Genomic DNA, 27,556 nt, shown 5'->3' on the forward strand with positions numbered 1-27,556 from the left:
GGATTAATCAAATTTTTCGACACATTATATCTGTGAATGACATTCTGATGAAACATACCAATATTTGAAAAGATTTCTTACTGGACCAGATAAATTTGATAAAAAAAGTGAAAACTAGAATAAATTTAATTTTCATTATTGTTGACGTTTCGGTGTCTTCTTTGCACCATGATCACAAGTTAGTAATAAAATTCAAATCAAATTTCAATTTACAACATTCAATAATAATATTTGTTAAAAGCTCACTTAAATATGACAAGTTTTAGTGGCAAGGAAATGTTTCCCTCGTAGCTGAAGGTTTTTTTAATTCTTTACAATTTTTTTAGGGTTCAGTTTATAGTTGATTCTCGGTACCCAGTCGGGCGACATCGTTCATCTAACGTTGTATGAATGTCAGATTGACGTTATTACGAGGTTCTGTTCCAGCTGCGTATGCTTTTAGAAAACCATGTAATGCAAAATGTGAGAAAGTCAACAACAAGGGCTAGAATGGTTTCTAATCAGATCATAGGATGCATTCAAATTGACTTTAACAGGCTAACACTCTTCGGGCGTTACTCCTAACACTCTGCGGGCGTTAAATCTAACACTCTGCGGGCGTTACTCCTAACACTCTGCGGGCATTAAATCTAACACTCTGCGGGCGTACTCCTAACACTCTTCGGGCGTTACTCCTAACACTCTTAGGGCGTTATTCTTTTCATTGGACAACAGCATAGTTTGCGGATGTTCTTTTTGAAATTGTTGGTCTGGAAAAAATAAATGATTGGATTAGCGCATGCCGAATTCAATGTGGATAGTAAGAATCCAACAAAGAAGCCAAAATCTTGTCCAGAGGTATTGTTTATTGCTGAAACAGCTCCTATACAAGTGATACACATTGCTATTAAAACTACCGAATGAAGAAACAAGATACTTAGAACCTTCTTAATCAATCTTTGTTGTCGGAGTTTGCTTTGTGTGGTTGTTGTGGGTGGTTTTATGCTTGTCGATACACTGTTTTTACCACTTGAAGAGGATGTCGTTGGTTGATCTTTAGCTGTTGAGATACTTGCTTTGCCTTTGGCAGACTGGAACGAGGCTACCAAAACGGTTGTCGTTCGCTGATATCGATAAATGATTATGTAACACAAAATGAGAATTATGATTGTTGAAACAATGGTTAAAATGATTGTTATTCCGAATACTATTGAGCTGTAGAAAGATGACGAAAGAATCGTTCCTTCAAATACCCAACAAATCAAAATTAATCTGACAATTCGTCTGTTTTCCACCCAATCTAGATGTTTATTTGAAAGTGTGATTTTAATCAGTCGCTCCAACGATAATAAATTCAAATTGCAGAGGGACATCAATAATGAGATACCTGATATATATCGAATCACTTGTAATTCGATGTCACCCCTTTCGCCCATTAGTAGCACATATGTTCCGAATGTTGGCAGAGGTATCATACTAACTAGAAGGTCTGTAATGGATAAGGATAGCAAGCAAATATCAGATGCTTCAAAAGATGAAAAACTACTCGTCTTCTTGTACATATGAAGTATGGATAACGAATTTCCTGTGAATCCCATAAGCGATACAACGAAATAACCAATAGATAACATCTTTATTGATCCCATTTTTTTCCCCTGTTACATGAATTTATTCAACATCCATTCAGATTAACAAATATTCCAATTTAAAAACTTTTTTGTAGTAAAAAAGAATAAACGTTGAAATGATCCCCGGAGACTGATACCCTTTCCGTGAGATTTAAGCAGGCTGTTTTTACACTTTAAAAACTTCTTCGCCAACGGCATGACGTCTGAACTGGGGTACAACCAGAACACTTACTAAAGATTATTTATGTGTTTTCAGTAAACATAATCTTTTAGTGAGTTAAACCATAGTGTTTTTTTTATTCTCAAAATTATTAAATCTTATTGGTTGAAGATGTCACATGACTTTCCGTGGCAAAGAATACATTGTTGTTGTTATGTGTAATATTGCTAACAGTAGGTATTTTGTCTTTAATATTTTTTTTTTTGATTGCAAAAAAAATGTGGTATCTACTGTGTAATATATGAAAAACAAATTTTGGACTGTAATTATCTTCAAGAATATTCTTTCATCATTTGTGATAGTTTTCTCAAATTTTATTTTATGAATCATATTTTATTAAAATGGAAGAAGTGGCTTTTGTTTACATTCTGTTAAATAACGAGATTGCTCACGAGAATTTTTAACCCGCGCGAGCAAACTCGCACCTGTCAATCATTTTTTAGACCTGTCAATCATTTTTTAGCTGCTTTTCTTTTTAGTAGGGGGAAATTTGTAAAATCGCTCGATTTTTTAGTCAAAGCACTTGTTATACATTTTTGGAAAGCTAAGGGGTAGGGGAATCAAAATAACTTGGGTGCCAATTTTTTTTCGGACACTTTGGCGACCTTAAAAAACCGTACAAATTTCTGTGGTTCTGAAAAAAGTGATAATAATAAAAAAAGACGAAAGTCGATTTTTATGCATTTTTTTAGTTGAAAGTTATGGAATACTGGATTTTCAAGAGAAGGGAAAGTCGTGACTCTTAACTCTTGACTCTCCATCCGCTAACCAACCTGATCTATTTTGAAAGACTGTACTTGAGTCAAACTGCACTGAGGTGACACCACTTAGAAAACTTTTGTTTCTTAAAAATATAACGGGAATTTTCAAAAGTATCAATAAGAGCTCATAAAACCAGAAAAAGTTTGGTCAATGCTGACAAAATAACACGAACTCCAACGCACTGTATAGGATTCGAACTCTCGAAAATGTCTTACACTAACATACCAGTCCAACGCCTTATCCCCTATGCCACTTCAAATGTATCATGGAGAGTAATAGCATCATACAATAAGTTTTTTGCCATGACCTTTATAATTTTATTTACCCTGTCAAGGTATTAACTTCTTAAACAAATGATTTATCATTTCAAACATACGGGAGCCGATCGCCGATTCTCAGGGGATTTACAGGGCTGCTCTATAGTGGGACTGCTGCAAACGGGCTGGAAACCCTGCTAGTGCCTGTGAAATTAGAATTTCCACTCTCCAATCTCCTTAAAGTCTCAAAAGACTGAGGAGAGGAGCTTTTTATTGCATACAGTACCCATATACAGCAGACAGAATCCACAGAGCGTACACGCACGGGCGATTAAACACGATCGCGCGGAATGCGGGTCAAAAAATTCCCGTGAGCAATCTCGTTATTTAGTCTTTGGTTTTCCAGACGGTGTTGTTTTGCAACGAGACACAAAAGGTTTCTCGAATAAAAAGGTTTTAATTTTTTGCCTTTTACATTACGAGGTTTATAAATGAGCGAAAATTAAGAAATATTAGAAATAAATTAATTTAATACTCAGTTTGATATTTACTTTGATATTCGAGGTTCAGTTTGATATTCGACTTTCCGCTCTACGAAAGAGAGCAGACATTTGTTCGACTTCTAAACTTCAAAAGATGTTAGCTACTATTCCTAAATATCATTTCCATCAAAAATGGTCGCTCTCCACCACAGTGGGGCAAGCTCTAAAATTATGCATCCACTTAGTTTGAAAGCCGTCTAATTAGCGTTTTGAGCCCTGTGAAGGAGAGGAGTCATCTGTTGGGCTTCTAAACTTCAAAAAATGTTAGCCACTATTCCTAAGTATCATTTCCACCAAAAATGGTCGCTCTCCACCACAGTGGGAAAGCTCTAAAATTGTACAAAGGACTTTTTATGAAAATTAGCTAAATAGCAAATAAGCCCCTACGAAGGGGCTTTTTTTTCAATTTCAATCGTCAACTTGTTACGTCTTGCACAAACGACACACAAATCATCTGCAGCTTGCTATAAGCCCTCTCTATCCACCCAGTGTTAGGTGGGATAGTCAGAATAAATTTATTTGGTAAAAAAGCTTCAAACCCCCTATATAACCAACCCCCACGTAAAAGCCAAACCCCCCTATTAATTGAGGCTTTTTCGAACTCCCCTTACAGGGCTGTCTGAGAATTTAATAACCCCCCTAACTTTAGGGGGGAGGAAACTATGATTGTAGTAAATTATAAAAGAAAATCCATCACTCACGATTTTATACTTGAGATTAAAGATAAGAAGAACATGAAAATGACCAAAGCCTTCCAACTGCTTTTTTTAAGTAGTATATTTCTAATTACCAGTGGATACCCCTTAAAACCCACAATAAAAAGTGGTACCCTCTATCTCATTGTTTAGTTGGAGTGTAAGGCTGAAACTTTTTGTGTTGAAAGTACGTTGTCTATGATTGTCTTCCCTAGCAGTGATGTTTTGTAGAAAACAGTTTTCAGTTTTTCACGAGAAAGTGAAAAAGTGCAGTTTCAGCTATTTACCACTTAAAACCTACAAAATGGTTTTTCTCGAATAACTTTTTACAAAAAAGTTCTTTTGACCTCAAATTTTGAACAGTGATTCACTGTAAAGTTACTAATGTTATGAATATACCATTAGTACCTAAATGATCTCAAAAATATGTGTTAAAATCAAAATACCCCTTAAAACCTACAAAAATAAGGCTAAAAACCACAAAGTCCGACCCTTGCTAACGGGATACTCAAGCTGATGGATACAAATTTGGTGTTGCTTCGTGATTCAATGGTTCAAAGACTTGCTAGAAATTCATTCCCACAACAATATTTTCATTTTTCAGGATTTCATGCCCATAATGCAATTGTGTGTGGTTTTTTTCGTCAAAAACGGCTACGAAAGGCCAAAACCTTCATTCGCTTCATTTTTGACCTATGGTTCTAATGTTTTTCTAAATCTCCATCAAATTTGTGACATTTTGGTATGCAACATGACCAGGTTTTGAGATTTATTGATCATCACCATAAAAGTGCTTTAAAGTAGAATTTTAAGGGCCTGTCATTTTCGTTGGGGTCTATTCACGAAGATGAAAATGATTTTTTCATACCTACCATAAGTATAGGTATCTAAAAAGTATAGGTTTTATGACCTTAAATTCAATTGTGTAATTTCTAGGTCCAAAAAACCTGATTTTTTGAAGGGATTTTTGATAAAATTCTGAATAACTTCGAATTTTAAGATACTTTAGCATCTTTAAAATCCTTAAAATTTGGTATTTTATGAAAGAACATTTATAAGAGGTTGTAAAAAAGTGAAACATACCACATAAAATTAAATCTGGTAGTTATGAAAGCCAAAAATGCAACATTGTGGGTTTTAAGGGGTATGTGGTTTTAAGGGGTATCCACTGGTACCAGATTTTATGACTTAAAAGCTGACTAGAAAATTGCATTATTACTCCATGGAATACTAAACACAATAGATGTTTTTGGAATTTTTTTTCGTGATTGCGTGATCAAAGGTCAAAACGTAATCGTGATTTGAAAGCTTTTTGAGCCGTGATGCGTGATTTGGACTTTTTCAAAAGGATGCGTGATTGTCCATTTTTTTTTTGCTGATTTGCGTGATCGTGATTGACGACAAAAACTCGCGTGATATAGTCGCGCGGCTGAGGTCGAAAAACGTTTCATTTCGTGATACATATTTTAGATTCCAAAAAAAACAACGGAAACTCGCGAATTAGTATGTGTAGATTACAAAATCAAAAAGTTTCCACGATATTATCGTGCAAGTAACGAGTAATTGGCGATTTTTTGCGTTTCCAGGCAAAATTGCAAGGCCTGGAAATTCATTTTTTTTCATGATTTTTGAGGGGTCTTCAAATTAAAAAAAGACCTATACCACATGATAGAGCTCTTCAAACTGAGCAAAAAAATGTATTACACCAAAGTCCCAACTTCTCTAGATCAAAAGTTATGGGCCTATTTGTGGTAAAAAACTGATGGAAAACAGGGAATTTCCCCACAATCTGCATTAATTTATGCAAAATTAAACACCTTTTTGACCACAAATAGGCCCATAACTTTTGATCTAGAGAAGTTGGGACTTTGGTGTAATACACTTTTTTGCTCAGTTTGAAGAGCTCTATCATGTGATATAGGTCTTTTTTTAATTTGAAGACCCCCCAAAAATCATGAATTTCCAGGCCTTGCAATTTTGCCTGGAAACGCAAAAAATCGCCATTTACTCGTTACTTGCACGATAATATCGTGGAAACTTTTTGATTTTGGAATCTACATATACTAATTCGAGAGTTTCCATCGAAAAAAGTGGAATCTAAGAGGTGTATCACGAAAATCATTTTCTAGCCACTTTTTTCGACCTCAGCCGCGCGACTAATATCGTGATCAGACTTATCGCTGGGGGGGGGGGGAGAAATATCCCTTTTTTTGCCCCTGATTCAATCAAAATGCTAAGAATGAAAACCTAAGGCACACGTGGTCACAATCAACCTTGTCAACATCATCCTAAAGGTTTGGGGACAGACACGAGACGTTTTTTTGGCGTTGGTGGATGCAACATGCTCTATCCCACCAACACAAGAAAAAAAGTGTCCTATGGTTTCTTTTTTTGTTTCACGGGACAAAAAGTGAGGGAAATACCCAAAAGACACGCTGATTTTGTCACTGGGACAAAAGTAAGATCTCTCTTTTATTGGTAGAAAGAAAAATGGGGTGGAGACACAAGAAAGCGTTTCAGGTTGATGGGATGGAGCATGTTGCATTGCACCAACGCAAAAAAAAACTTCTCGTGTCCCCAAGCCTTAACACAAGAAATGAATTGTTTTAGATTTCTTTATAATATAATATTTTGGTATTTAAAAAAAGATTTAAATTCTAAATAAATAAAAGTTGGTAATATACACAATAAAATTTATAAAAAGGTATACACCCAAACTTGGTGGGATGTTTAACCGGTATTAAACATCTCCATAAAAATCTGCTTAACCTAAAATTTAACAATATTTTCTGCTATAGATGAGATCAATATATCTTTAAAGAGTCGCGAAGGGTTCTTTTTTCGGCGCTTAACTCCTCGGACCTACTTCTTAAAAGCTCTTCACTTCAAATTTAAAAGGGTGTATCTTTGAAATAAATTCTAGAGATTTTCGTTGTATAATCATTGACTCCTTGGAATGTGTCTGCACTGTTTTTGTAAGAGAGGCTGGAAAATGCTGACAACTGCCTGGAATAACTGAATTTTAGACAAATTTTGGGTTCAAAGCCTCAATACTGACCTATAATAAGAGTAATTTTGGGATAATTTGAGGCTGAAAGTGCCAAAAATTAAGAACCACCATGCAGGAAAAAATTGACCAGTTCTTATAAAAAAGGAGCGTGGTGGAATACTCTTAGCCATTGCAAAACAGGAGGTAAATAACATGTTTACACTGAATATGATATTAATTTTCATTTTTAGTAAAAATCTCGGAAATAAAAATGATCGTTACAAAGCCTTCAGCTCTTGAAAATGAAGCTTTGAAATGGAGCAAAAGAGATCAATATATATGTACACAATATTCCACTGTATTATGGTATTATGGTATTATCCGTTGCGCTTAAACAGCGACATTCGATTGGTTTCTCATACTGTCCAATATTCTTCCGTGGAAGAATGTCACACGATGGTATGTTACGAACTAGCAAAGCATCTCATTTGAAGGTGTGAGCGTCCATTCCAGCAGCTTTGGCAAGATCAGGAAGTTCATTGTTGTATCCTTCTTTTCCCGTCAAGAAAAAGGTAACGATTGTTCCTTTACCCTGTAAAATAACATATTTGTAGTGAGAGAAAATGGATTTATAGCGTTGACGCTCTTCAATTCCGTTTTCAAGGGGGATCGGATCTTCATCAAGTGAGGGAGCGTATCGGATAGTCGAGCATCTAATCAGTAACCTAATAACAGCTGTTCATAATTTTCTTACGTGCACGGTAAACTTCTGAAAGCACTTGAAAATTAAACATTTGAGGAAAATAGCCATCCCGCAGAAAATTCTACAACAAGAGTCTTGTTGTGCGCTGGAAAGTCAAAAAACTAAATTTTCCTGATATGGTGCCCTGTTTTTAAGCATAATCACGCAACTTTGTTGTCATTCTTAGTTATTTTAGACGAGCGCGGTCCTTACGATTTTGATAAAGTATAATTTATAAATAGCAACACTTCCCTCGTCGTCTCCCCTCTCTCAGCCGTACTCTATACTAATACAGCGGTCGGTTTGAAAAATCTCAAATTAGAATCAATGACAACAGACCCTCTACGGCAATGAATTTTGAAATTACCCGTAGATATATCGGGTCTGTAACAGACAAACCTTAACGATAAGGTCGGCTTTTAAGGGGAATTGAATTTACAAGAAAAATTTCTCTCGGTGCACGGCATTTTTAATCAAACTAAGCGGACTCCCGCCAGAACTCTAGAGACAAACCTTCATAGGGACCGGTCCACGCTCCTCCAGCTCATAGCCACTCAACAAATCCAGGATTTCTTTACACTCAGGACTAACGTGTATTCTCAATGCCAATCCACTGGATTCCATACGACTCGCATAATTCACTGTATCCCCGAATAAACAGTATGTTACGGCAACTCAAAAGAACCTGATATCGTGATCAGACTTATCGCTGGGGGGGGGGAGAAATATCCCTTTTTTTGCCTCTGATTCAATCAAAATGCTAAGAATGAAAACCTAAGGCACACGTGGTCACAATCAACCTTGTCAACATCATCCTAAAGGTTTGGGGACAGACACGAGACGTTTTTTTGGCGTTGGTGGATGCAACATGCTCTATCCCACCAACACAAGAAAAAAAGTGTCCTATGGTTTCTTTTTTTGTTTCACGGGACAAAAAGTGAGGGAAATACCCATAAGAGACACGCTGATTTTGTCACTGGGACAAAAGTAAGATCTCTCTTTTATTGGTAGAAAGAAAAATGGGGTGGAGACACAAGAAAGCGTTTCAGGTTGATGGGATGGAGCATGTTGCATTGCACCAACGCAAAAAAAAACTTCTCGTGTCCCCAAGCCTTAACACAAAAAATGAATTGTTCTGGATTTCTTTATAATATAATATTTTGGTATTTAAAAAAAGATTTAAATTCTAAATAAATAAAAGTTGGTAATATACAGAATAAATTTTATGAAAAGGTATACATCCAAACTTATTGGGATGTTTAACCGGTATTAAACATCTCAATAAAAATCTGCTTAACCTAAAATTTAACAATATTTTCTGCTATAGATGAGATCAATACATCTTTAAAGAGTCGCGAAGGGTTCTTTTTTCGGCGCTTAACTCCTCGGACCTACTTCTTAAAAGCTCTTCACTTCAAATTTAAAAGGGTGTATCTTTGAAATGAATTCTAGAGACTTTCGTTGTATAATCATTGACTCCTTGGAATGTGTCTACACTGTTTTTGTAAGAGAGGCTGGAAAATACTGACAACTGCCTGGAATAACTGAATTTTAGACAAATTTTGGGTTCAAAGCCTCAATACTGACCTATAATAAGAATAATTATGGAATAATTTGAGGCTGAAATTGCCAAGATTAAGAACCACAGAGCATCAAAAAATTGACCGGTGAAGCTTTGAAATGGAGCAAAAGAGATCAATATATGTACACAATATTCCATGGTATTATGGTATTATCCGACGCGCGTAAACAGCGACATTCCATTGGTTATTTTATACTGTCCAGTATTCTTTCGTGGAAGCTACAATGTCATACGATGGTATGTTACGAACTAACAAAGCATCTCATTTGAAAGTGTGAGCATCTATACTGGCAGCTTTGGCAAGATCAGGAAGTTCATTGCTGTATCCTTTTTTGCCAGTCAAGAAAAAGGTAACGATTGTTCCTTTACCCTGTAAAATTTGTAGTGAGAGAAAATGGATTTATAGCGTTGACGCTCTTCATTTCCGTTTTCAAGGGGGATCGGATTTTCATCAAGTAAGGGAGCGTATCGGATAGTCGAGCTTCTAATTAGTAACCTGATAACAGCTGTTCATAATTTTCTTACGTGCACGGTAAACTTCTGAAAGCACTTGAAAATTAAACATTTGAGGAAAATAGCCATCCCGCAGAAAATTCTACAACAAGAGTCTTGTTGTGCGCTGGAAAGTCAAAAAACTAAATTTTCCTGATATGGTGCCCTATTTTTAAGCATAATCACGCAACTTTGTTGTCATTCTTAGTTATTTTAGACGAGCGCGGTCCTTACGATTTTGATAAAGTATAATTTATAAATAGCAACACTTCCCTCGTCGTCTCCCCTCTCTCAGCCGTACTCTATACTAATACAGCGGTCGGTTTGAAAAATCTCAAATTAGAAAATACAATGACAACAGACCCTCTACGGCAATGAATTTTGAAATTACCCGTAGATATATCGGGTCTGTAACAGACAACCCTTAACGATAAGGTCGGCTTTTGAGGGGAATTGAATTTACAAGGAAAATTTCTCTCGGTGCACGGCATTTTTAATCAAACTAAGCGGACTCCCGCCAGAACTCTAGAGACAAACCTTCATAGGGACCGGTCCACGCTCCTCCAGCTCATAGCCACTCAACAAATCCAGGATTTCTTTACACTCAGGACTAACGTGTATTCTCAATGCCAATCCACTGGATTCCATACGACTCGCATAATTCACTGTATCCCCGAATAAACAGTACCTTGGCATTTTGAGGCCGACCACTCCAGCGACGCAAGGGCCTGCAACGAATAATAAAGAATCAATGGTTGTTTCGGTATGTGATTTTGTTTCTCTTTTTGTTTTTCTTTCAAATTCTAGGGTACAATAGCACTCTTGATTAGGCCTTTTTTATAAATTATTTCGAGTGCAACGAGTGCCTCGTTTTGAAACCATTGCCAAGGTGATTAAATTTCCAGAGTCTGTGTTATTTTATAAATAAAAAAAAAATTTTATGAACTCCTCTGAGAATCAATTACCGTAGCAATAATTTAAAAATGAGGTAAAACGCGTTGCTAGTGACGTAATTTGTGAAAAGGTCTATTCGAAGTTATATAATTCGAACGAATTACCGATCCTCGTTAATTTGCGTAGAATAACCATTACAGATTCGAATGTTTGCTTTCATAATGGCAGAAGTTACGTCACTTAACAAAACATGACAAATCTCTACACTCACCTGTGTGTAATCCGATTCGGAGTTGCATCTGTAATTCGGGTTTATGTTTCACTCTGAATGTTCGTACGGAAGACAAGAGGTCGAGAGACATTGTAGCGATTTCGCCTGCGTGACGCGAACCATTTCGAACAGGCAAACCGCTGACGACCATGTAAGCATCCCCTATAGTCTCAACCTAGAATATAAAGGAGGAATACACGTTTTTTTATAAGAAAATCTAAAATTTTGGCCAAAAACTCTTTTGAAAATGAAAAAGTGAGTTATAAAAGAGGCCAATTTGCGAAATTTTACCCTTGTGAAAATTTCCGAATTCTCAATCAATTCGAAAATAAAAAGTCTACGCAAAAAATTAATCTACTTAAGGAGTACATGAAATAATTTTCCTTTGAGTTGCTAATGCTTTGATCAGTCGCCGCCGATTCTGATTTAACAAAAATATAAAAATCTCCAAAATTTCATCTAAAGAGAATTAAACTGTCAAGTTGAAATACCGCAAAGGAAGAAATTTTGCTGGAAAGAAGTTTATAGGTCAATCGCCTAAATAAATTCTCGCTAAATTTAATTTTTTTCAATTTAGTTTCTATTTCTCTTCAAAGCCCCTTTTTTTCCTCTTTTTTCAGCTAAAATATTGAACAAAAATGAGTTGTTCGCCAGAATTTCTTCCTGCAAAAATTTCTTGACTTAAGGTATATTCTACCTTGTAAACATCATGCGAGTCGATGATATTATCAAAACAACTGTATAGATCATTCAACATTTCGACCACCTGTATTGGAGTACTTTCTGAACATAATGCTGTGAAGCCAACAATATCAGAAAAGAAAATGGTCACTGAATCGAATTGTTCCGCTAATACCGGTTGTCCTTCTTTCAATTTGTTTGCTACGGTCCTTTAGAATAAAGAAAGATAGACTTGTCTTACAAAGATTGGTTGGGCACACATGTATCTAATTCACGATACAATATAAAGTTTTAAGCCTAAAAGTGTTATTAAAATGTGCTTATTTTTTACCGTTTTGTTATTATTTTTTTTTCATTTTCCTTTAAGAAATTAGGTGTCTTGGAGTCCGCAAAGCCTTAAAACTTAAAATGCTCTGTTCTGAATATTTAGGTCATCGAAGTCTTATGTTCTTGTATAGTTTCATTTTACGTTGTTAAAAATAATAATTGTTTGTTCTTATAACATTTTCAGCGGACACACCTTGGCTGGAAAACCAGCCGATTTTAATCATTCCATGGAGAGCGTATTTTGGCCCTGATCCTTAGTAAATAAAAAGAAGTATGTTTTTAACCAGTTTCAGTACAGTTTTTTAATATTGGTCAGAATGTCTTTTGGAATACCTTTACTAGTATTCTAGCTAAGAAAAATACAAATTGGTTAATACGGAGGTACACATACACAGGGATTGTTTTGTTTCTAATTAGGAAATGAATGGTTATTGAATGTAGATATAGCCTTGCGTTAACGTATTTTGGTACTCGTAAAGCCCTACTTACACGGGTAGCATTTTGTACAAAAGTGTTTCTGTTTTGATTTTTTCTTCTTCTAGTTGTCGAGTTCGATCGGCAACAATATCTTCCAAGTTGTTTGTATATTTCTCCATCATCATTAACATATGGTCTATCAAGGATCCTTTCCTGAATGGTATAATGTTAGGAAGATACATGAGTAATATTAGAGAGATAAGGTATTCTCCATCATCATTGGCATATGGTCTATCAATGATCCTTTCCCGAATGCCATAGACATAATTGAACAATATTAGAGAGATAAGATATTTTCCATCATCATTAACACATGGTCTATAAAAGATCGTTTCCTATATTGTGTAATGCTAGGGAGATAAAAAAATCTTTCATAAAATCTTTTATCAAATGTTAAATTCAAAAGTATCTTAGATAGTTCTACCTAAGACCTTTCCCAAGTTTCGATTTTAGACGGATGAAACGCAAAATCTTGGAGATCAAAGCCTTCTTTGGGAGATAAAATCAAATTCAACATATAATTGACGAAAAGAATGATACAAAAGGTCTATCAAACAACCTTATTTTATGAGGTCATGGTAAGAGATAAAATTGACCCTAGTTTGAAGGTAGAGCTCCCTACAATGTGTAAGTTTCTGGGCACGACTCCAGTCGAGTAAGATCTAAGATCAAAGATCTAGCTTGATAAATGGTATTTGATGTATTTCTGCTTGGTCCTCAACAACTGAGGATATTGGTCAGGGGTAATTGTAAAAAGCCAGAAAGGAGTGGCGTCCACGTCTCACACCCAACAAAAGATAGCCGCCCTCAAATATGATCAAAAACTTGGTTAATATTTGTGATTACAAGGTGATTTCTTTTTGAATGATATAAATTACATCGCTTACATCAATCTCATATCCAGAGCCACCTGCATTACTTTCTGATTTTAATGATGGACGTGATACAATGGGCTTTTCCAAAAAACCGTATGAGGAGGTCCATCCCTCTGTGGCTGGAAATGCTGTAAACCCCTAGAATTCCAGGTAATTTCAGGTTTAAACCCCTCTGGAATTCTGAATTTTAGTAGGATTTAAAAAGCTACCACCATGGAATTCCAGTTATTTTTGACAGATTTTTGTATCTTCCTATGGAAATCCGCCACATATCAAACTTTACACTCTTGGAATGGAAATGGACCTCCTCAACAGGGGCTTTACGTTTTTTTTCTGGGAAAGCCCAATCGTGAGCGCTATCAAAATTATCAAAAAGCGAGCTAAGGGACTGGATACAAGTTTGCGCTTACATTCCAAAATCTCGATTGAGTTTGTGAACAGTTTTGTTGATATCTTTGATTTGACATCTCTCCTCGGGATCTTGTTCCCAACATCTTCTCATCAAATTGTTGTAATCACCAGGTGCCCCATTCCCTTCCATAATGGTAGGTCTAAAGGGTTTCTCATTGGCTCCCTTAGATCGCACCATTTCAATGATGTCTAAAAGAGGAAAATGAACAAGACAGGTTAATTTTTTCATTTTCAAATTAGCCGCTTGATTGAAGTTCAAAAACATACCGGCGTCAGTACGATCAAGACAAGATTTGAAGTCAAAATCACAGTAGACGCTGACAGTTAGTTGGTCTTAAAGCAGCTGTATTTCTTTGTGTGTTTTAGTCAAAGAGTTGTTGTAATACAATTTTTTGCTCAGAATTTCATGCTCTATCAGATGATATCAATCATTTTCGTTTATTTTGACTTTTGAAAATCAGCTATCTTCCTACCCCTTATTTTCCCTTGCAGTTTTGCCAATGGCGTCACTATTTTGGTCACAAAATATTTTCCCGGGCCTTAAAAATTTGACTATTTTCAAAAAATTCTAATTATATACTAAACTTTGAAATGGAACAGGTTTCGTTTAGTCCTATAAAAGTTGCCACAGGACCTGAGACTTGGCCCCCTACTAGAAGCACAATCTTTAAAAATCAAGTTCGCCAGGTCCGGTAACGTCCAGAATAAAGAAGTTTTGCACGATTTCCAGAGATTTTCTTATTAATTTTCTTATTTAATAGTTTCTGTTGATTAAGCCAGGAAGGTGCATAAAAGCAACTCGTATCAGTGATGATGACTTCACATCATAATTTCCTTATCACCGTTTTCCCGTTTTCCCGCTTTCCGCAACTCACCTCTAGGTTGTAATCCCGATCTTCGCATTTCGTAATGAAAAGGGTCATCGCGGACGCTGATTTCATACAATATGATCCCATAACTATAAATGTCACCTTCTTTGCTCGGCGCCAAATCGTAGTCGATAATATGTTCAGGTGCTTTCCAAAATTGCTCTGTAATCAAATGGAAGCTTATACATCACACCCCTTCTCACAGAACCCGGCAGGAGTTTTTCAGCCAGTGTGGGGTAAAAAATGACGGACTGAAACTCGATGGGGACTGATATTCCTATATTTTTTATGGCTGGAGATATAAATTCTGTTGTTTTCAAGTCAGAAAATTCAGTGGGTCTGTGAGGAGGGGTTGTTACATTTCTGTCTTTCTCCCAGAGAATTAAAAAAGAGTTATAAATTCAAGTGTCACACCAATTAAGATATAATGATCTGAAAATATTACTACTTACTTTTGTAAGCCTCGTACGAATTATCGGGTAACGTTTTTATCCCCGATTTGAAGTGAGTCAACCCGAAGTTTGATATTTTACAGACCCATCGGTTGTCAATCAAACAATTGGATGAATTCAGGTTGCCATGCACTCCACCATTCTTGAAAATCTCAGTCAACCCCTAAAATGGTTATATATGTAGAGTGTGATATATACTAAATAAAAGCAGATCCTTTTTTATAATTATTAGGTATTTAGTTTGATTATAATATTTTTATTGGTTTTTCGTGGTTTTCTCGATATACACGTTTTTTATAAAAAAAACTCTAAGAACATGAGGCTTCGATGGCCAAAATGTTAAAAACAAGTTAAGAAATTTTTTTAAAGATTTGGGGACTCGAAAACACTCGATTTCTTAGGAAAATAGACAAAAACACTCATAAAATAGGAAAAACAAGAACGGGTCAAGAACATTTTTAGGCTTAAAACTCAAAAAGTTAAGAACATTCAACAGCTTCAAAAATCTTGGATACTCTTATAAAAAAGCATATTGACAACTTTGGTTTACCTTAGCAATATCATTGATAAACGATAAACGAAAAGTCCAGTCGCATTCGATGTCTTCATTTTGTAAGACGTCTTGAAGGCTTCCTTTCTGACAGACATTCCACAAAATGTGAAAATCATGTCCTTGTTGAAAAACTCCCAAAAAAGGGTTGACGTTCGTGTGGTTGATGTCTTTTAGCTGAAAAGTGAAAGTTTTTCTTTTAATGAAGCTTTTGTTTTAAATTCCCGAATAAATGTGTCCCCGGGTTAATTTTCAAAAAATTCTCTGCTATTAAGAGCTGAATCGTACTAAATAGACTGCTTTTAGTCTTAAATCACCTCACTTTGAGGGTTTTTAGATAGAGTTACAATTGTAAGCCCTCTGACAATTAGGTACAACCTTAGGTTAGGATGTCCAGGGGGGGGGGGGAGTTGACAGATAGTCGAAATTTGAATATCAATAGACTCTCCACCGCTATATATCGATTTTTTCAGGAAGAGCCTTTAAATGCATCATCATCATCATCAAGGTTGCAGCATACATCGAATAAGATTGCCACAAAAGTCTAGTCACGATAAATGTGCACTCTTTTTTCTTTTACCTATAACTTTTGAAGGAATTCTTTAATCTTTAAAAATTTGGTATTATCGGAAAGATATTAGTGAGTGGAACAATTTAAAATAAAAAAATATTAAAAAAACATTTAAAAATAAAGATGAAAATGAAGAAGAAAAAATGAAGATCTTGTAGAAAAGTGCAATAACTATCATTTTCGCTGAAGTAAATCATTGATCATCGAACGTTATCACTGTGAAAAAATATTTCAAAAATAATCATTCAGTCAAAAGATATCAAACAAAATTATAAGCTGATTGACGTCTAAAAACGCTTTTTCTGCTGTTTTTTGCTGTTTTTTGGGGTCAATCACTTATCAAATTTATATCATAACTTTATATTGAATAAATATTTTAATACATATTTTTCACAGTGATGACCTCTAAGATCAAAAAATCTCTCCAGTGAAAATTAAAGTTATAGCTTTTATCTACAAGATCTTCATTTTTTTCTTCTTCATTTTCATCTTCATTTTTAGAATTTTTTTAAATATTTATTTATTTCAAATTGTTCCACTCACTAATATCTTTCCGATGATACCAAATTTATAAAGATTGAAGAATTCCTTCAAAAGTTATAGGTAGATGAAAAAGAGTGCACACTTATCGTGAATAGACTTTAGTTTCACGTAAATAATTCAAACCTTAATCTTTTTCCAACAAAAACTCCGTGGGGGGGGGGCACTGACCTTGACGGCCAAAGGGGACGTGCCGCTGGAGTTTGAAAATCGGACCCTGTCGGATGAGAATTTTCGGAAAATTGGGACCCTGTCAGAACGAAAAATTGAAATTTTTCTTATTTTCACCATGACAATTAGCAAAATTAATGAAAACGACTGAAAATAGTTGAAAATTTGAAAACTTTTCTAATTTCCACCCTGAAAATTGTCTTAAAAAACCAGAAGTCGACCCTGGCAGATATCTTTAGAGCCAAAAAAAGTGACCCTGACGAGCGGCACGTCCCCGTACCCAATTTTGCCTAGGTGCCCCGGGAAAAAGCTAATTTACAGGGATCATCTTTAAATCGATTCTTTTAGCCCCTTAAAATGTCCCCCACTTACTCGCAAACCCGTTAGAAGCAATGAAAAACTATACTGTGATAAACAGTTTTTTACCCTTTTTAATTTAATGAGAAGCATCTTTGTCAAGTCCACTTTACACTTTTTGATTATCTTCACGAAGGCTTTTTCACCACGCCAAATGACCACTTTTGATTTTGCCAACCGTCGTAAATTGATGAAACCGCTATCTCGTGTAGCTGAACTCATCTATGCAACAAAAAATACACGGTTTGCAGAATTATATCAATGCAGTCAAAACATGTGGTATTTAGGCAAAAATGGGTGCTGGGAATGTGCGGATGGTAAGGCTTGTTTTTTCTCACCTTTAAAGTCTCTCATAGGGTCGCAAAAAATCATTTTTTTTAATTTAGAGTGAAGAAATTGTAAAAAAGTCACTCTAAAGGGAAGGGAATTTTTCAAAAATCGAAGAAAAAAAGTCTCTTTTAAGGGTCACCTTTTCAGCAAAAATCAGTCTCTCTAAGGGTCAGTTTTTGGAGGTCCCATCACAACATACCCCCTCATTTGAAAACCCTAGTACCCCCTCCCCGGGGGGTAACCAAGAGATGTCGATTGAACCACTAGCCTATACTATACGTCGCCTGCGTTTATTCTACGCAAATAGATTTTAAAAAAAATGAAAACTTTAATACTTGAAACTTCATTTTTGGTAGAAAGGTGCTTTATCTCATTTTGTTTTTCTAGTATGATAGTACTAGGTTTTATGTATCGAGAACGATAAGCACGACGGCAAGCACACATTTTCAAGGTGTCTTAATTTTATATCTTGATACCATCCAATCAGATTTCGGCTTTATAATGTTCACCACTACTCGGGAAATCTGTGGGTAGTTAGCCTGTTAAGGAAGGAAATTTTGGCGGGAATCTAATTTGGTGGATGGCTTAAAATGCTGTTTTAGAGGGAATTTAATTTTGTGGGAATTTCAAATGACGGGTGAAGTAGATTTTTGGCCAAGGCCTGAAAAAGCACACATTACGAGAATTATTATAGTAACATCCGCCACATCCATCAATTTGTTTTCACCAAAATCTGTTCCCTTATTTGAAAGCATTGTGTGAAGGAGTTTGATATCTGTGGATTCAAACATTGTGAAAAGAACTTACAGCAGATATTCGACTTCTGAATGAAGCAGTTTCAACATTATCCAATCCGAACGAAATTTCTTTGGAGTCGATCAATAATCCTTTACAAAGCATACTCATTTCATACTTTCTCTTGCTGTATAACAACAAAATAATGTAAATTTATAAATTTAGACAAGCGAATTTATGTTGGCATTTAGTTTAGCGAAAACTTCCCGTAAAGGTTCGTAAAAACGACAGTTTAGCGAAAACTTCCCGTAAAGGTTCGTAAAAACGACAGTTTAGCGAAAACTTCCCGTAAAGGTTCGTAAAAACGACAGTTTAGCGAAAACTTCCCGTAAAGGCTCGTAAAAACGACAGTTTAGCGAAAACTTCCCGTAAAGGTTCGTAAAAACGACAAAAATGGAGCAAAATTTTAGATATTCGGTCTCTCACCGGGTTGATTTTCGAAACATTGGTTCCAGGGAGCTTAATTTTGGCAAATTTTGAATGAATTTGACAAATTCGCTAAAATTATGATAATTCCATATTAAGGCAGTGAATGATAAATACCAATGAAGTTTCTTTTCTATACAGTAAACTATTTCTCTAATTCTAGCTGCCGTTATTCGAATCTTTGTATGATTTTTGAACTCAAATAATGGTACCCTCAGCTGGAGAGTGTTGTACAATGTAACCTTATTTGAATCGTTTACACTATATCCTGATTCCATATAAAAGCATTCTTCATTCTATAATTGAAATTAAATTTTTATTTAACTTTTGCTGCTCTCAATCCTTTCAATCAACCAAAATTCATTCAAAACTAGAGTTGAACAAACTGAATCAAGTCTTAGCAGATCTTAGAACTTTTTTAGTTGTGATAAAACTTTTCTGTACATAACGTTCATTATATAGGCATCATCATTATGTTACAAAGACTTTAGGCCTGCCTAATACAATGAGTTTTTTATCTAGTCTAGTTTATCAACTAGTTTTATGAATTTGATACATTTTGCCAATTTAGTTCAAGAAACTTAATTTACTTTGTGTTAGAATGAGAAAATCTTGTTTTCATTTTCAGGAGTCTTAAGTGTGGTACATAATATAAGTGATTAATAAGAGGAATGTTCTTTGAATAAAAACATCCACAGATTTTGTTTAGCATCCGTTGTATACAGTATCCTATGCATATAACTTCTTGCATTTTTACTGATTGCCAATTTAGGGGGGTGTGGGTCCCCCTTTTTCAGAAAAATCAGGATTTTCAAGTTCGTATCGATACCAATTTAGGGGGGTGGGTCCCCACTTTTTCAAAAAATCAGGATTTTCATGTTGGTATCGATACCAATTTAGGGGGGTGGGTCCCCCCTTTTTTAGAAAATTGGGTTTTTCAAGTTGGTATTGATACCAATTTAGGGGGTGGTGGTGTCTACTACTTTCAAATCTCGAAAAGTCAGGATTTTGGGCCCTGGGTTGGTATCCTAGACCCTGACCCCCCTGTCAACCGTAGAACTTCTGCAATTGCTAGAAATTGAAAAGCAAAGTCTATACTGTCATTTCAGATGGAAAAAATACTCTGCAGATTTCGTACACGTTTTCTTATGAGAACGTCCAAAATTTTGGAAGTCTTCCTATGTTCTTAACTGTTTGAGATTAAAGTCTAAAAATATTCTTAAAATGTTCTTATTTTGATCATTTTGTTAGTACTTTTATGCAATCTCTTAGGAAAGTTGGTAGGGTAAAATGTTCTTAACTTATTTTCAATATTTTGTCTATCGAAGCCTTATAATCTTATACAGTTTTCCCCCTTATATAAAAAAATATAACGGAATAAATAAGCTTACTTGTGTACATAAAGACCCATGAATGTCAGAAGAATGACGAAAATCGGTACACCAACGTAAATCACCAAATAGTTGAATTCTGCCTCCTCTATAAAATGAAAATAAGGATACCTTTGGTGATACTTTTTAGCAAGGCATTTGATAACATTTGCTGTAACATATTTATGCGGCTATTGTTTGTCATATGCTTAGATCATCTATCTAAAAAGCTTTTTCCTTTACGAGATAGTGGCAAAAAATGGCTAATTTCAGGGCTTGAGCCTTAGCAACCTGGTTGCTAATATAAAAAATGGGTACCAGATTGGCAACCTGGTTGCTTATATAAAAAGTGGGTACCAGATTGGCAACCTACTTGCTTATATAAAAAATGGGTATCCACCTTAGCAACCTGGTTGCTTATATAAAAAATGGGTACCATATTGGTCACCACTTACCTACAATACAAAATTCATTATGAAAACCACAGACTGGCACGTCAAGTGGTATTTGTGTAGTATTGCCAGGGAAAACGAAAGTGATATTCGAATGTAGTTCACCCGCATCAGTTAAAGGGCTGTATTCGTAAAGATTGACAACAACACCATCTACCAAATTCGAAATATGGAAATCTGGGATTCGATCTCCCTGTGCATCTAAGTGTAAAGGTCCTGTAAAACCTATAAAAAAATTTTTCACATTAGTTTTCGCACGGCCCACGGTACACGCTGCAGTGCAATGTGTTGCAGGTTTTCTAACGTAACCCTAAATCCAATGTCCTAATTTACGTCCGCAAAATCTGAATTTTTTCCATTTTCACCCTGACTCTGATTAAAATCCGATCCCTTACGCTGGCATTCATTACGACTCCCTTGTGTCACAGACCGGCTGGGACCCCAGCCCCACAGGAAAATTTAGCAAAAATTTCGTCCCTGGTAGGAAAATACCCGGAAATTTCAGCCCCACTGGGAAATTGACTTTGATTTCATCCTCGTCCGAAAATCAATGTTTTAAAACTGCACTCCAAAACCAAACCCGATGGATTTTTTTAACCTTGGAACAATAGAATTTATATCCCCATTTGAATTTCAATAGAAATTTTATCCTCACTGAGGAAAAAAGTTCCACCGGGGCTGTGAGACAGTGATGTATTACGACGGCAACCAAAAGATAACACCAAAATGGGCCGGCTGAAAAAGTGCCAATAAGATATCTGGATCTGTTATTGATCATCCAGGAATGTTTTAAAATTAATGATATGTGACCTACCATTGAAAGTTGTGTTGATAACGGTTTCATAAATCAAACGTGGATCGTTCAGAGTAGAGTTTGGATTTTCTTTCAAAATGAGATCCATTGCCATAGCAACTAACCAGACAGTGTCATACGTATAAGCAGAATTAACAGCATTTGGCTGAAACGTTAAAGAAAAGAAGTAGGTTATTTCCAACATTGTCCAGGAGGGGGGGGTAGAAAAAATGAAAATTCTGCATCTGACCAGGTCCAATCTTTTCTAAAGATTGGTTTTCGCTGCGTCACGCGCCACTTCTATCTTAAAACAATTGATAGGGCTACTTGTCTTTCTTTAATTCAAGGCAGTTGAAGCAAAATAATGTGTCATCTTTGCTGATAAGACCACAGTTCGGTATGAACAAATTGCCGGTACGGTAGTTGTTTGTCTTGATTGATCAAATAGACCTTTTCATAAATTACGTCACGAACATCACTTGCCTTGTATTCAAACAATTACCATGGTGATTATGTCCTTTGAGATATTAAATAATCTTTTTATGAATATAACGTGTAGTTTCAAATAAAAAGATAAACTCCACTGGGAGTTAATCACCATAGCAATAATTTCAAAACGAGGCAAGGGATGTTTGTGACTTAATTTATGCAAAGGTTTATTGTTAGTATTAAACTGTGTCCTAGAATTAAAAGTGACGCATTATTTTGGTCCAGCCAAGGGCCGAGTAGCTCCATCTAGTCTCCCCGATCTAGTGCTTTATATAAGTTATCTGCAATTTTTGCATGTGTGAAGTTCGTTTAGGGCGTCACAGTCCTGTCAACTGCCTTCGCCCAATGTAAGTGCCACTTACATCTCTTAATGGCCAAGACTCATTATACGGTAGAACGTCCCACGGTGCCATGTGCTTCATCTTCTCCACGTCTTGTTCAAATTGGGCGAATTTTGGATTCCCTTGGTTGGTTGGGCGTACTGCTGATACTGTTATTAAGCCTTGTAAAATATGTTTATGTAAAAAGTTTACTCTATCTTCGTCTGTTTCACCTGGTACATTGTGTTCGGGTAGAATTTCAAAGAAAGCAATTTTGAAATCGATGGTGAGGAAAGCGAAGCCTTTTTCTTTGGTTAACAAACCACGATGGTATGCGTGTATTAAAAATTCGTTGAGTGATCCTTTGTCAGTCACGATGAAGAACACTGGAATATAATATGATGGATAAAATTTTCCACTATTGATGAACCAGTATGTTTCTAACAGCCTTATCCCTTCCCTCCGTCCAATCTCCCTTTTTTCTCGCCTACTTTCTTAAATGGTGGATCTAGGAGGGAGTTCTTCTTTTAACTGTACTACTTATAAAATGAATAAAGATTTTAAATTAGAATCTAGAAGCCCTCTTATTCTGCTATAGGACTCCTTATTTTCCCGATGAAACTTATTTCTAAAGACAGGAGTGTGCTATTTATTGCACTTTATCATAGTACACCCCCTTCTCACAGACCCACTAAGACCCCTTCCTATTATTATTAAAGAATTGGCCAAAATATCGTCTCCAGTGGACAATTATGCTCTAATCTTTGTCCCCACTGAAATAATTAGATTTAAACAAATCCTCACTGCAAAATATGTGATATTCTTTCCATCCCCACTGAACTTTCTGGTTCAAAAACAATGGAATTCAGATGAAAAATGGCACTTTCAAGTACAGGGGTGTGATAAATTAGCGAGTAGTTTTTTCATAGGGTTGAGAATTTACTAATATGAAAGTGAAGATCATAGGACAGTAGCATACCGTGGCCAATCTAAAAATAGATATGTTTTTTGTTTTGAATTCAATCCCATCGAACTTTGTGGTAATTAGGGTAATACTAAAACACACAACCACCCACAACCACCCACAACGAGCTACAACCACCCACAACCACCCACAACCAGCCACAACGAGCTACAACCACCCACAACCAGCCACAACCAGCCACAACCAGCCAGAAAATGGCACAACCAGCCACAACCAGCCAGAAAAAGGCACAACCAACTTTTGAATTACCTTAAGGGAACTTATCTTAGTGGGAACTAATTTTGGCGAATTTGGCGAATTTAGACAAAAAGTTACTTGCGAATTTAGACGAAAGTTCCTGTCAAAAATAAAGCTTTTGCTCACTCACCAAAATAACTTCTTGAGTTCACAAAAAAAGCTCCAAATAAGGCAAAAAAGAACAGATTTACACTGTCATTCGCGAAAAATTAGTTTCTGCCAAAATAAGCTCCCTACTTAAGACGAAAAGGAGGATGTGATTGAATTTCGGTCAAATAAGAGAGGTGATAATAATGACGTTTGCATAACAAAGCGCTTTTCTACATGAATTCGTTTATTTTTCATTCCGCTTATTGGTGAGTTCCACTTAGACTATTTTCGAAAAATAGAAGCCTTTCAAGTGTTCTGATATGCAAATCCGATTTATTCGTTACTGCATGAGTTTCAAAAGTTTAAAGTGGTGTCAAAAATTAAAATCTGGACTCAAAAAACATTCGAAAAAGTCGAATAGACGTTACTGCGTAAAAATAAAAGCCATGACGTCCTCACCTCTACATCTGTCTTGCAAGCTGGCTAGATATTCTTCTTTTTCTTGGAAAGTAGTATCTTCATAATAGAATCTCTCTCGGTAGACCGTATAATTCTGTGATAAAAATTCTTCTCGTAGATTCTCAGATACCAGCGTATAAATTTCGTGAACACGTTCAATGATACATACTTGACGCCAGTTCATTCTTTTCGTGATTGCTGTAAGAGCTCTCGTTGCCCATGGTCCTGTACGCGCGAACGGTTTTGTACGCGCGAAGTATGGATAGTTGTCTTTGTTTGATAATTCAATTGAAGAGCAAGAGTAGGAAATCAAAGGGATCTGTTTACTCGTCGATAGTAAGCCAGCTGAAAGACAACAAACTGAACAAGCGGGCCCAATCATTGCTTTCACGCCCGCATTATAAAGATCAACCGCCGCCCCGATCGCCATGCTTTCGTCGCATCCTGAGTCAGCAAGTTTTACGTTCAAACGGGTGCCATTTAAAATGGTATCCCTATTATTGATATCATCTAATACTTTCACCAGACCTCCTTTGATATTGTTTAGTTTGAATGCCTTTGAAAAGCCAGGGTGCAGAAACCCAATCGTAATCTCTTGTGGCACACCAGAAACCATGACAACATTACTGGATATTACCAGAAGCATAAGAAGTGTCAGCAATTTTCCCTCTGTCGCCAGTAACTCTTTGCACATTTTTGTCATCCTTGATCTATGATATATGAGAATCATACCTAGAAAAGTGACATATTACTATTACACTATGACATATTTACTATATAGTACTTAATTATAATAGACACAGTTGATCGGAGATGTATTCATTCAAAAGTTAATATATAGTGGATTACTGTGGCATTCATTCATATGGCTCATGTCTTCTCCTTTGTAAAGTCTTTATAATTGTAAGGTTCGACATCTCCAACACACTTTTTACAACACACCTTTTTAACAGACCTGGTAAGATTTCTTCAGCCAAAGGGGTAAAACTAACGGACTGAAACTCGGGGATTGCGACCCTTGTTTTTTTTATGGCTGAAGATTTAAATTCAGAAAATTTCAGTGGGGATGGAAAAATAGCACAACATTTTTGCAGTGAGGATTTGTTGATATGATTATTCACAGCGGGACAAAAATTATGGTAGAGTAAAATTTTCCACTAGAAACGATATTTTGTCAAACCTTTCCAGTTGGAGGGGGTTCTACCGGGCCTGTGAGAAGGGGGTGTTTTGGGCTCAAGACTGAGGACTTTTGCTTCACCTTTTAGTTTAGGTTCTAAAATAATTGCCATTCTAAAATCATTTTGAATATTTCACAATATTCATATGCTCATTGGATAAACGACTTTTGTTTACCTCCGTTAAATTATCTAATTTTTTGTTTCAGAAAAAGATTTCCAAAAGCAATGCGAAAGCTGACAGTTCAAAATGTTTTTCTGATTTCAGGACACTAGCTTTATTTACTTGGTTGATGCTTATAAAGTATTTTAGAGATTGTCACAGTTTTAAGATTATGGAGGACGAAATGTCAGGATGGTGTGATCAAGACTTTAGTGTGTAGTGGTTGGTATTTTGTGAAGGAGTAGGAAGATGATGAATAGACTTGAGAGTCATTTTATTGCTAATTTATTTATTTATTGATTGATTTTATAGCAGATTTTATAGCGTATTGTTTTATTTGATCTTACCAATTATCCTCGTTTGTAAATTTTTTTTAAAACAATTTGTTAACATTTTCAGATTAGAAATTTTCATTTCGATGTTTTTAATCTGATGATGGTGGTCGGATGACACCGAAACGTCTTGAATAAATTTTGATTTTATGAAAATAAAATGAAGTCGCTTCTGTGTTTGAAATTTTTATTGAACTCATTCAGGAGGATCAACCAATTTGAAGATGATAAATAGATTTCATTTACCCGTCTAGCATCGAAGATCAAACTAAAAATATCAAAGGTAATTTGTGTTTTGGCAATCCTCTAGAACCTGGAAATAAATCTGAGCTTTGATAATCAAAAGACCTTACAAATGTATCGCCCTTAGTTTTTTAATCCATAAAGCCTGTATATCTGGTGATGGGTCAACATGTGACGACTCTCCCCATACCTCTCTACTACAAATGATCTGAAAATAAAGTTTGTCCAAAAAAGGTGGACAAAGATAAGGAAATACCGGCTTCAAGTTATGGAGACTTTTACTATGTATTGTATTTGATTCCTCTTTTAATTATCTTCCCTACAAATCTTCCAAAAAATTTGCATCCAACCTTATCCCAGTAAGTCAAGATATTATTTCTACCTTTTCTTTCCAAAATTTGTATTTTTTTGTAAGTGTTAACTGAGGAGATAAGTTGGAAAACAATTTTCCATTCTCATGTGTTTACAGTTCAACAACCAAATACCATTTGAGTAATCACTTAGGAGCGTACGACTTAAGTTTTAAAGGGGCAGTCACGTTTTCAAAAGCAGATGTTTTTTTTTCAGTTATTTTGGGTCCATTTCACGATCCGGTCCACTTTTTTTTGCCAGAATAATTTTATAAGAACACAAAAAGGATGAAAAGCACCCAAAATAACTTGAAAAAACATCTGCTTTGAAAGAATTGTTTATGAAAAATATTGATGTTTTTTACATTGCGGCGAAAAAGTTTTTAGTTTATTTTCCTGTTGATGAAAACTTTTTTAGTGGTTTCAAGGGAATATGTTTTTGTTGAGAAAGAAGTTTGTTTTGGTATTAAAAGAAGATTTCAGGAAAACCAAAGTTGTGTAAATATGTTTTCCTCACTCTTTGCCACACCCTGCCCTCTTTGCATTTTTTCTAAACTTACACCTAATGGCCGCTCGCTCTTCAATCAGAATATTGTTTTGTTTCAAATTATGTAACCTGTTTACTTGGGGACTGGAGATGGGGGTAGTAGAAAAGCTTGTCCTTATAATACGACAACTTCACATTGAAACTTTATTGAGATTAAGCTCTTATGACATTATCGTCTGCGTAGAAATGGAAAAAAGTAACCCTGATGCTTTGTCCAATGCTATCAAATGATGTAAAGAAAGGGCCCACGTACTGATCCGTGTTGAATACCGTATTCTCTTCAACTGTCATTTCTAAGCAGGCATCTCCAAAGAGATTGTATTGAACTCTGTCATAAATAGGATTGAAACCAGGCGAAAGAATTATCCTTGATCCAATAACAGAAAAGTGTTTTGAGGAGTATTTTTTGATCCAATGTATAAAAAGCCTTTTTTAAATCAACAAGAACCAGCACACAAATAATTTCCTTTCCAAGTTCCACAAGGATAAAGTTGGGCTATTCCAGTAATAGTCTGGTACTTCCAACGTCGAGGAGGTATGACGTCGGAAATCTAGGGTGGTCAATACCACGAGGTCGAAAATCCATGGTGGTCCAAAGAAAGAGAAAAATCCAAGAGGGTCCTGAAAATTTGGAAAAAATCCAGGGGATCACCTTTTTATAAGGCT

General features: G+C 35.7%; 2 protein-coding genes across 2 annotated transcripts; both read right to left on the reverse strand.

The window, feature by feature from the left end:
* Window positions 1-683: 683 nt before the first annotated feature.
* LOC136806146 (cholecystokinin receptor-like) lies at window positions 684-1,625 on the reverse strand. The gene has a single exon (XM_067062713.1). It carries the CDS (start codon window positions 1,623-1,625, stop codon window positions 684-686), a length of 942 nt encoding a protein of 313 aa, XP_066918814.1.
* A 7,823-nt stretch (window positions 1,626-9,448) lies between these two features.
* On the reverse strand, window positions 9,449-26,419 carry LOC136806147 (speract receptor-like). The gene is made up of 17 exons (XM_067062714.1): window positions 26,276-26,419; window positions 24,081-24,790; window positions 22,352-22,695; window positions 21,522-21,666; window positions 20,711-20,932; window positions 20,277-20,364; window positions 18,472-18,586; window positions 17,404-17,556; window positions 15,696-15,872; window positions 15,146-15,308; window positions 14,700-14,855; window positions 13,824-14,013; window positions 12,551-12,691; window positions 11,751-11,943; window positions 11,054-11,228; window positions 10,426-10,616; window positions 9,449-9,766 (listed from the first exon to the last, which is right to left on the reverse strand). The coding sequence occupies exons 2-17, from the start codon at window positions 24,781-24,783 to the stop codon at window positions 9,659-9,661; spliced, it is 3,264 nt and encodes a 1,087-aa protein (XP_066918815.1). The 5' UTR covers window positions 24,784-24,790; window positions 26,276-26,419; the 3' UTR covers window positions 9,449-9,658.
* Window positions 26,420-27,556: the final 1,137 nt, after the last annotated feature.

Source organism: Clytia hemisphaerica, unplaced genomic scaffold, assembly GCF_902728285.1.
Source record: "Clytia hemisphaerica strain Z4C2 unplaced genomic scaffold, Clytia hemisphaerica genome assembly, whole genome shotgun sequence".
Taxonomy (NCBI): domain Eukaryota; kingdom Metazoa; phylum Cnidaria; class Hydrozoa; order Leptothecata; family Clytiidae; genus Clytia; species Clytia hemisphaerica.

What these genes read in the sequence shown, in the direction of transcription:
- LOC136806147 (XM_067062714.1), bottom strand. Translation starts at nt 24,783, where the DNA reads ATGACAAAAATGTGCAAAGAGTTACTGGCGACAGAGGGAAAATTGCTG. An exon ending in ATCGGGATTACAACCTAGAG is followed by an intron (nt 14,014 to 14,699) that starts GTGAGTTGCGGA and finishes TTCCTCTTTTAG; the next exon opens with ACATCATTGAAATGGTGCGA. An exon ending in GTGGACCGGTCCCTATGAAG is followed by an intron (nt 9,767 to 10,425) that starts GTTTGTCTCTAG and finishes CAAATTTTACAG; the next exon opens with GGTAAAGGAACAATCGTTAC.
- LOC136806146 (XM_067062713.1), bottom strand. Translation starts at nt 1,625, where the DNA reads ATGGGATCAATAAAGATGTTATCTATTGGTTATTTCGTTGTATCGCTT.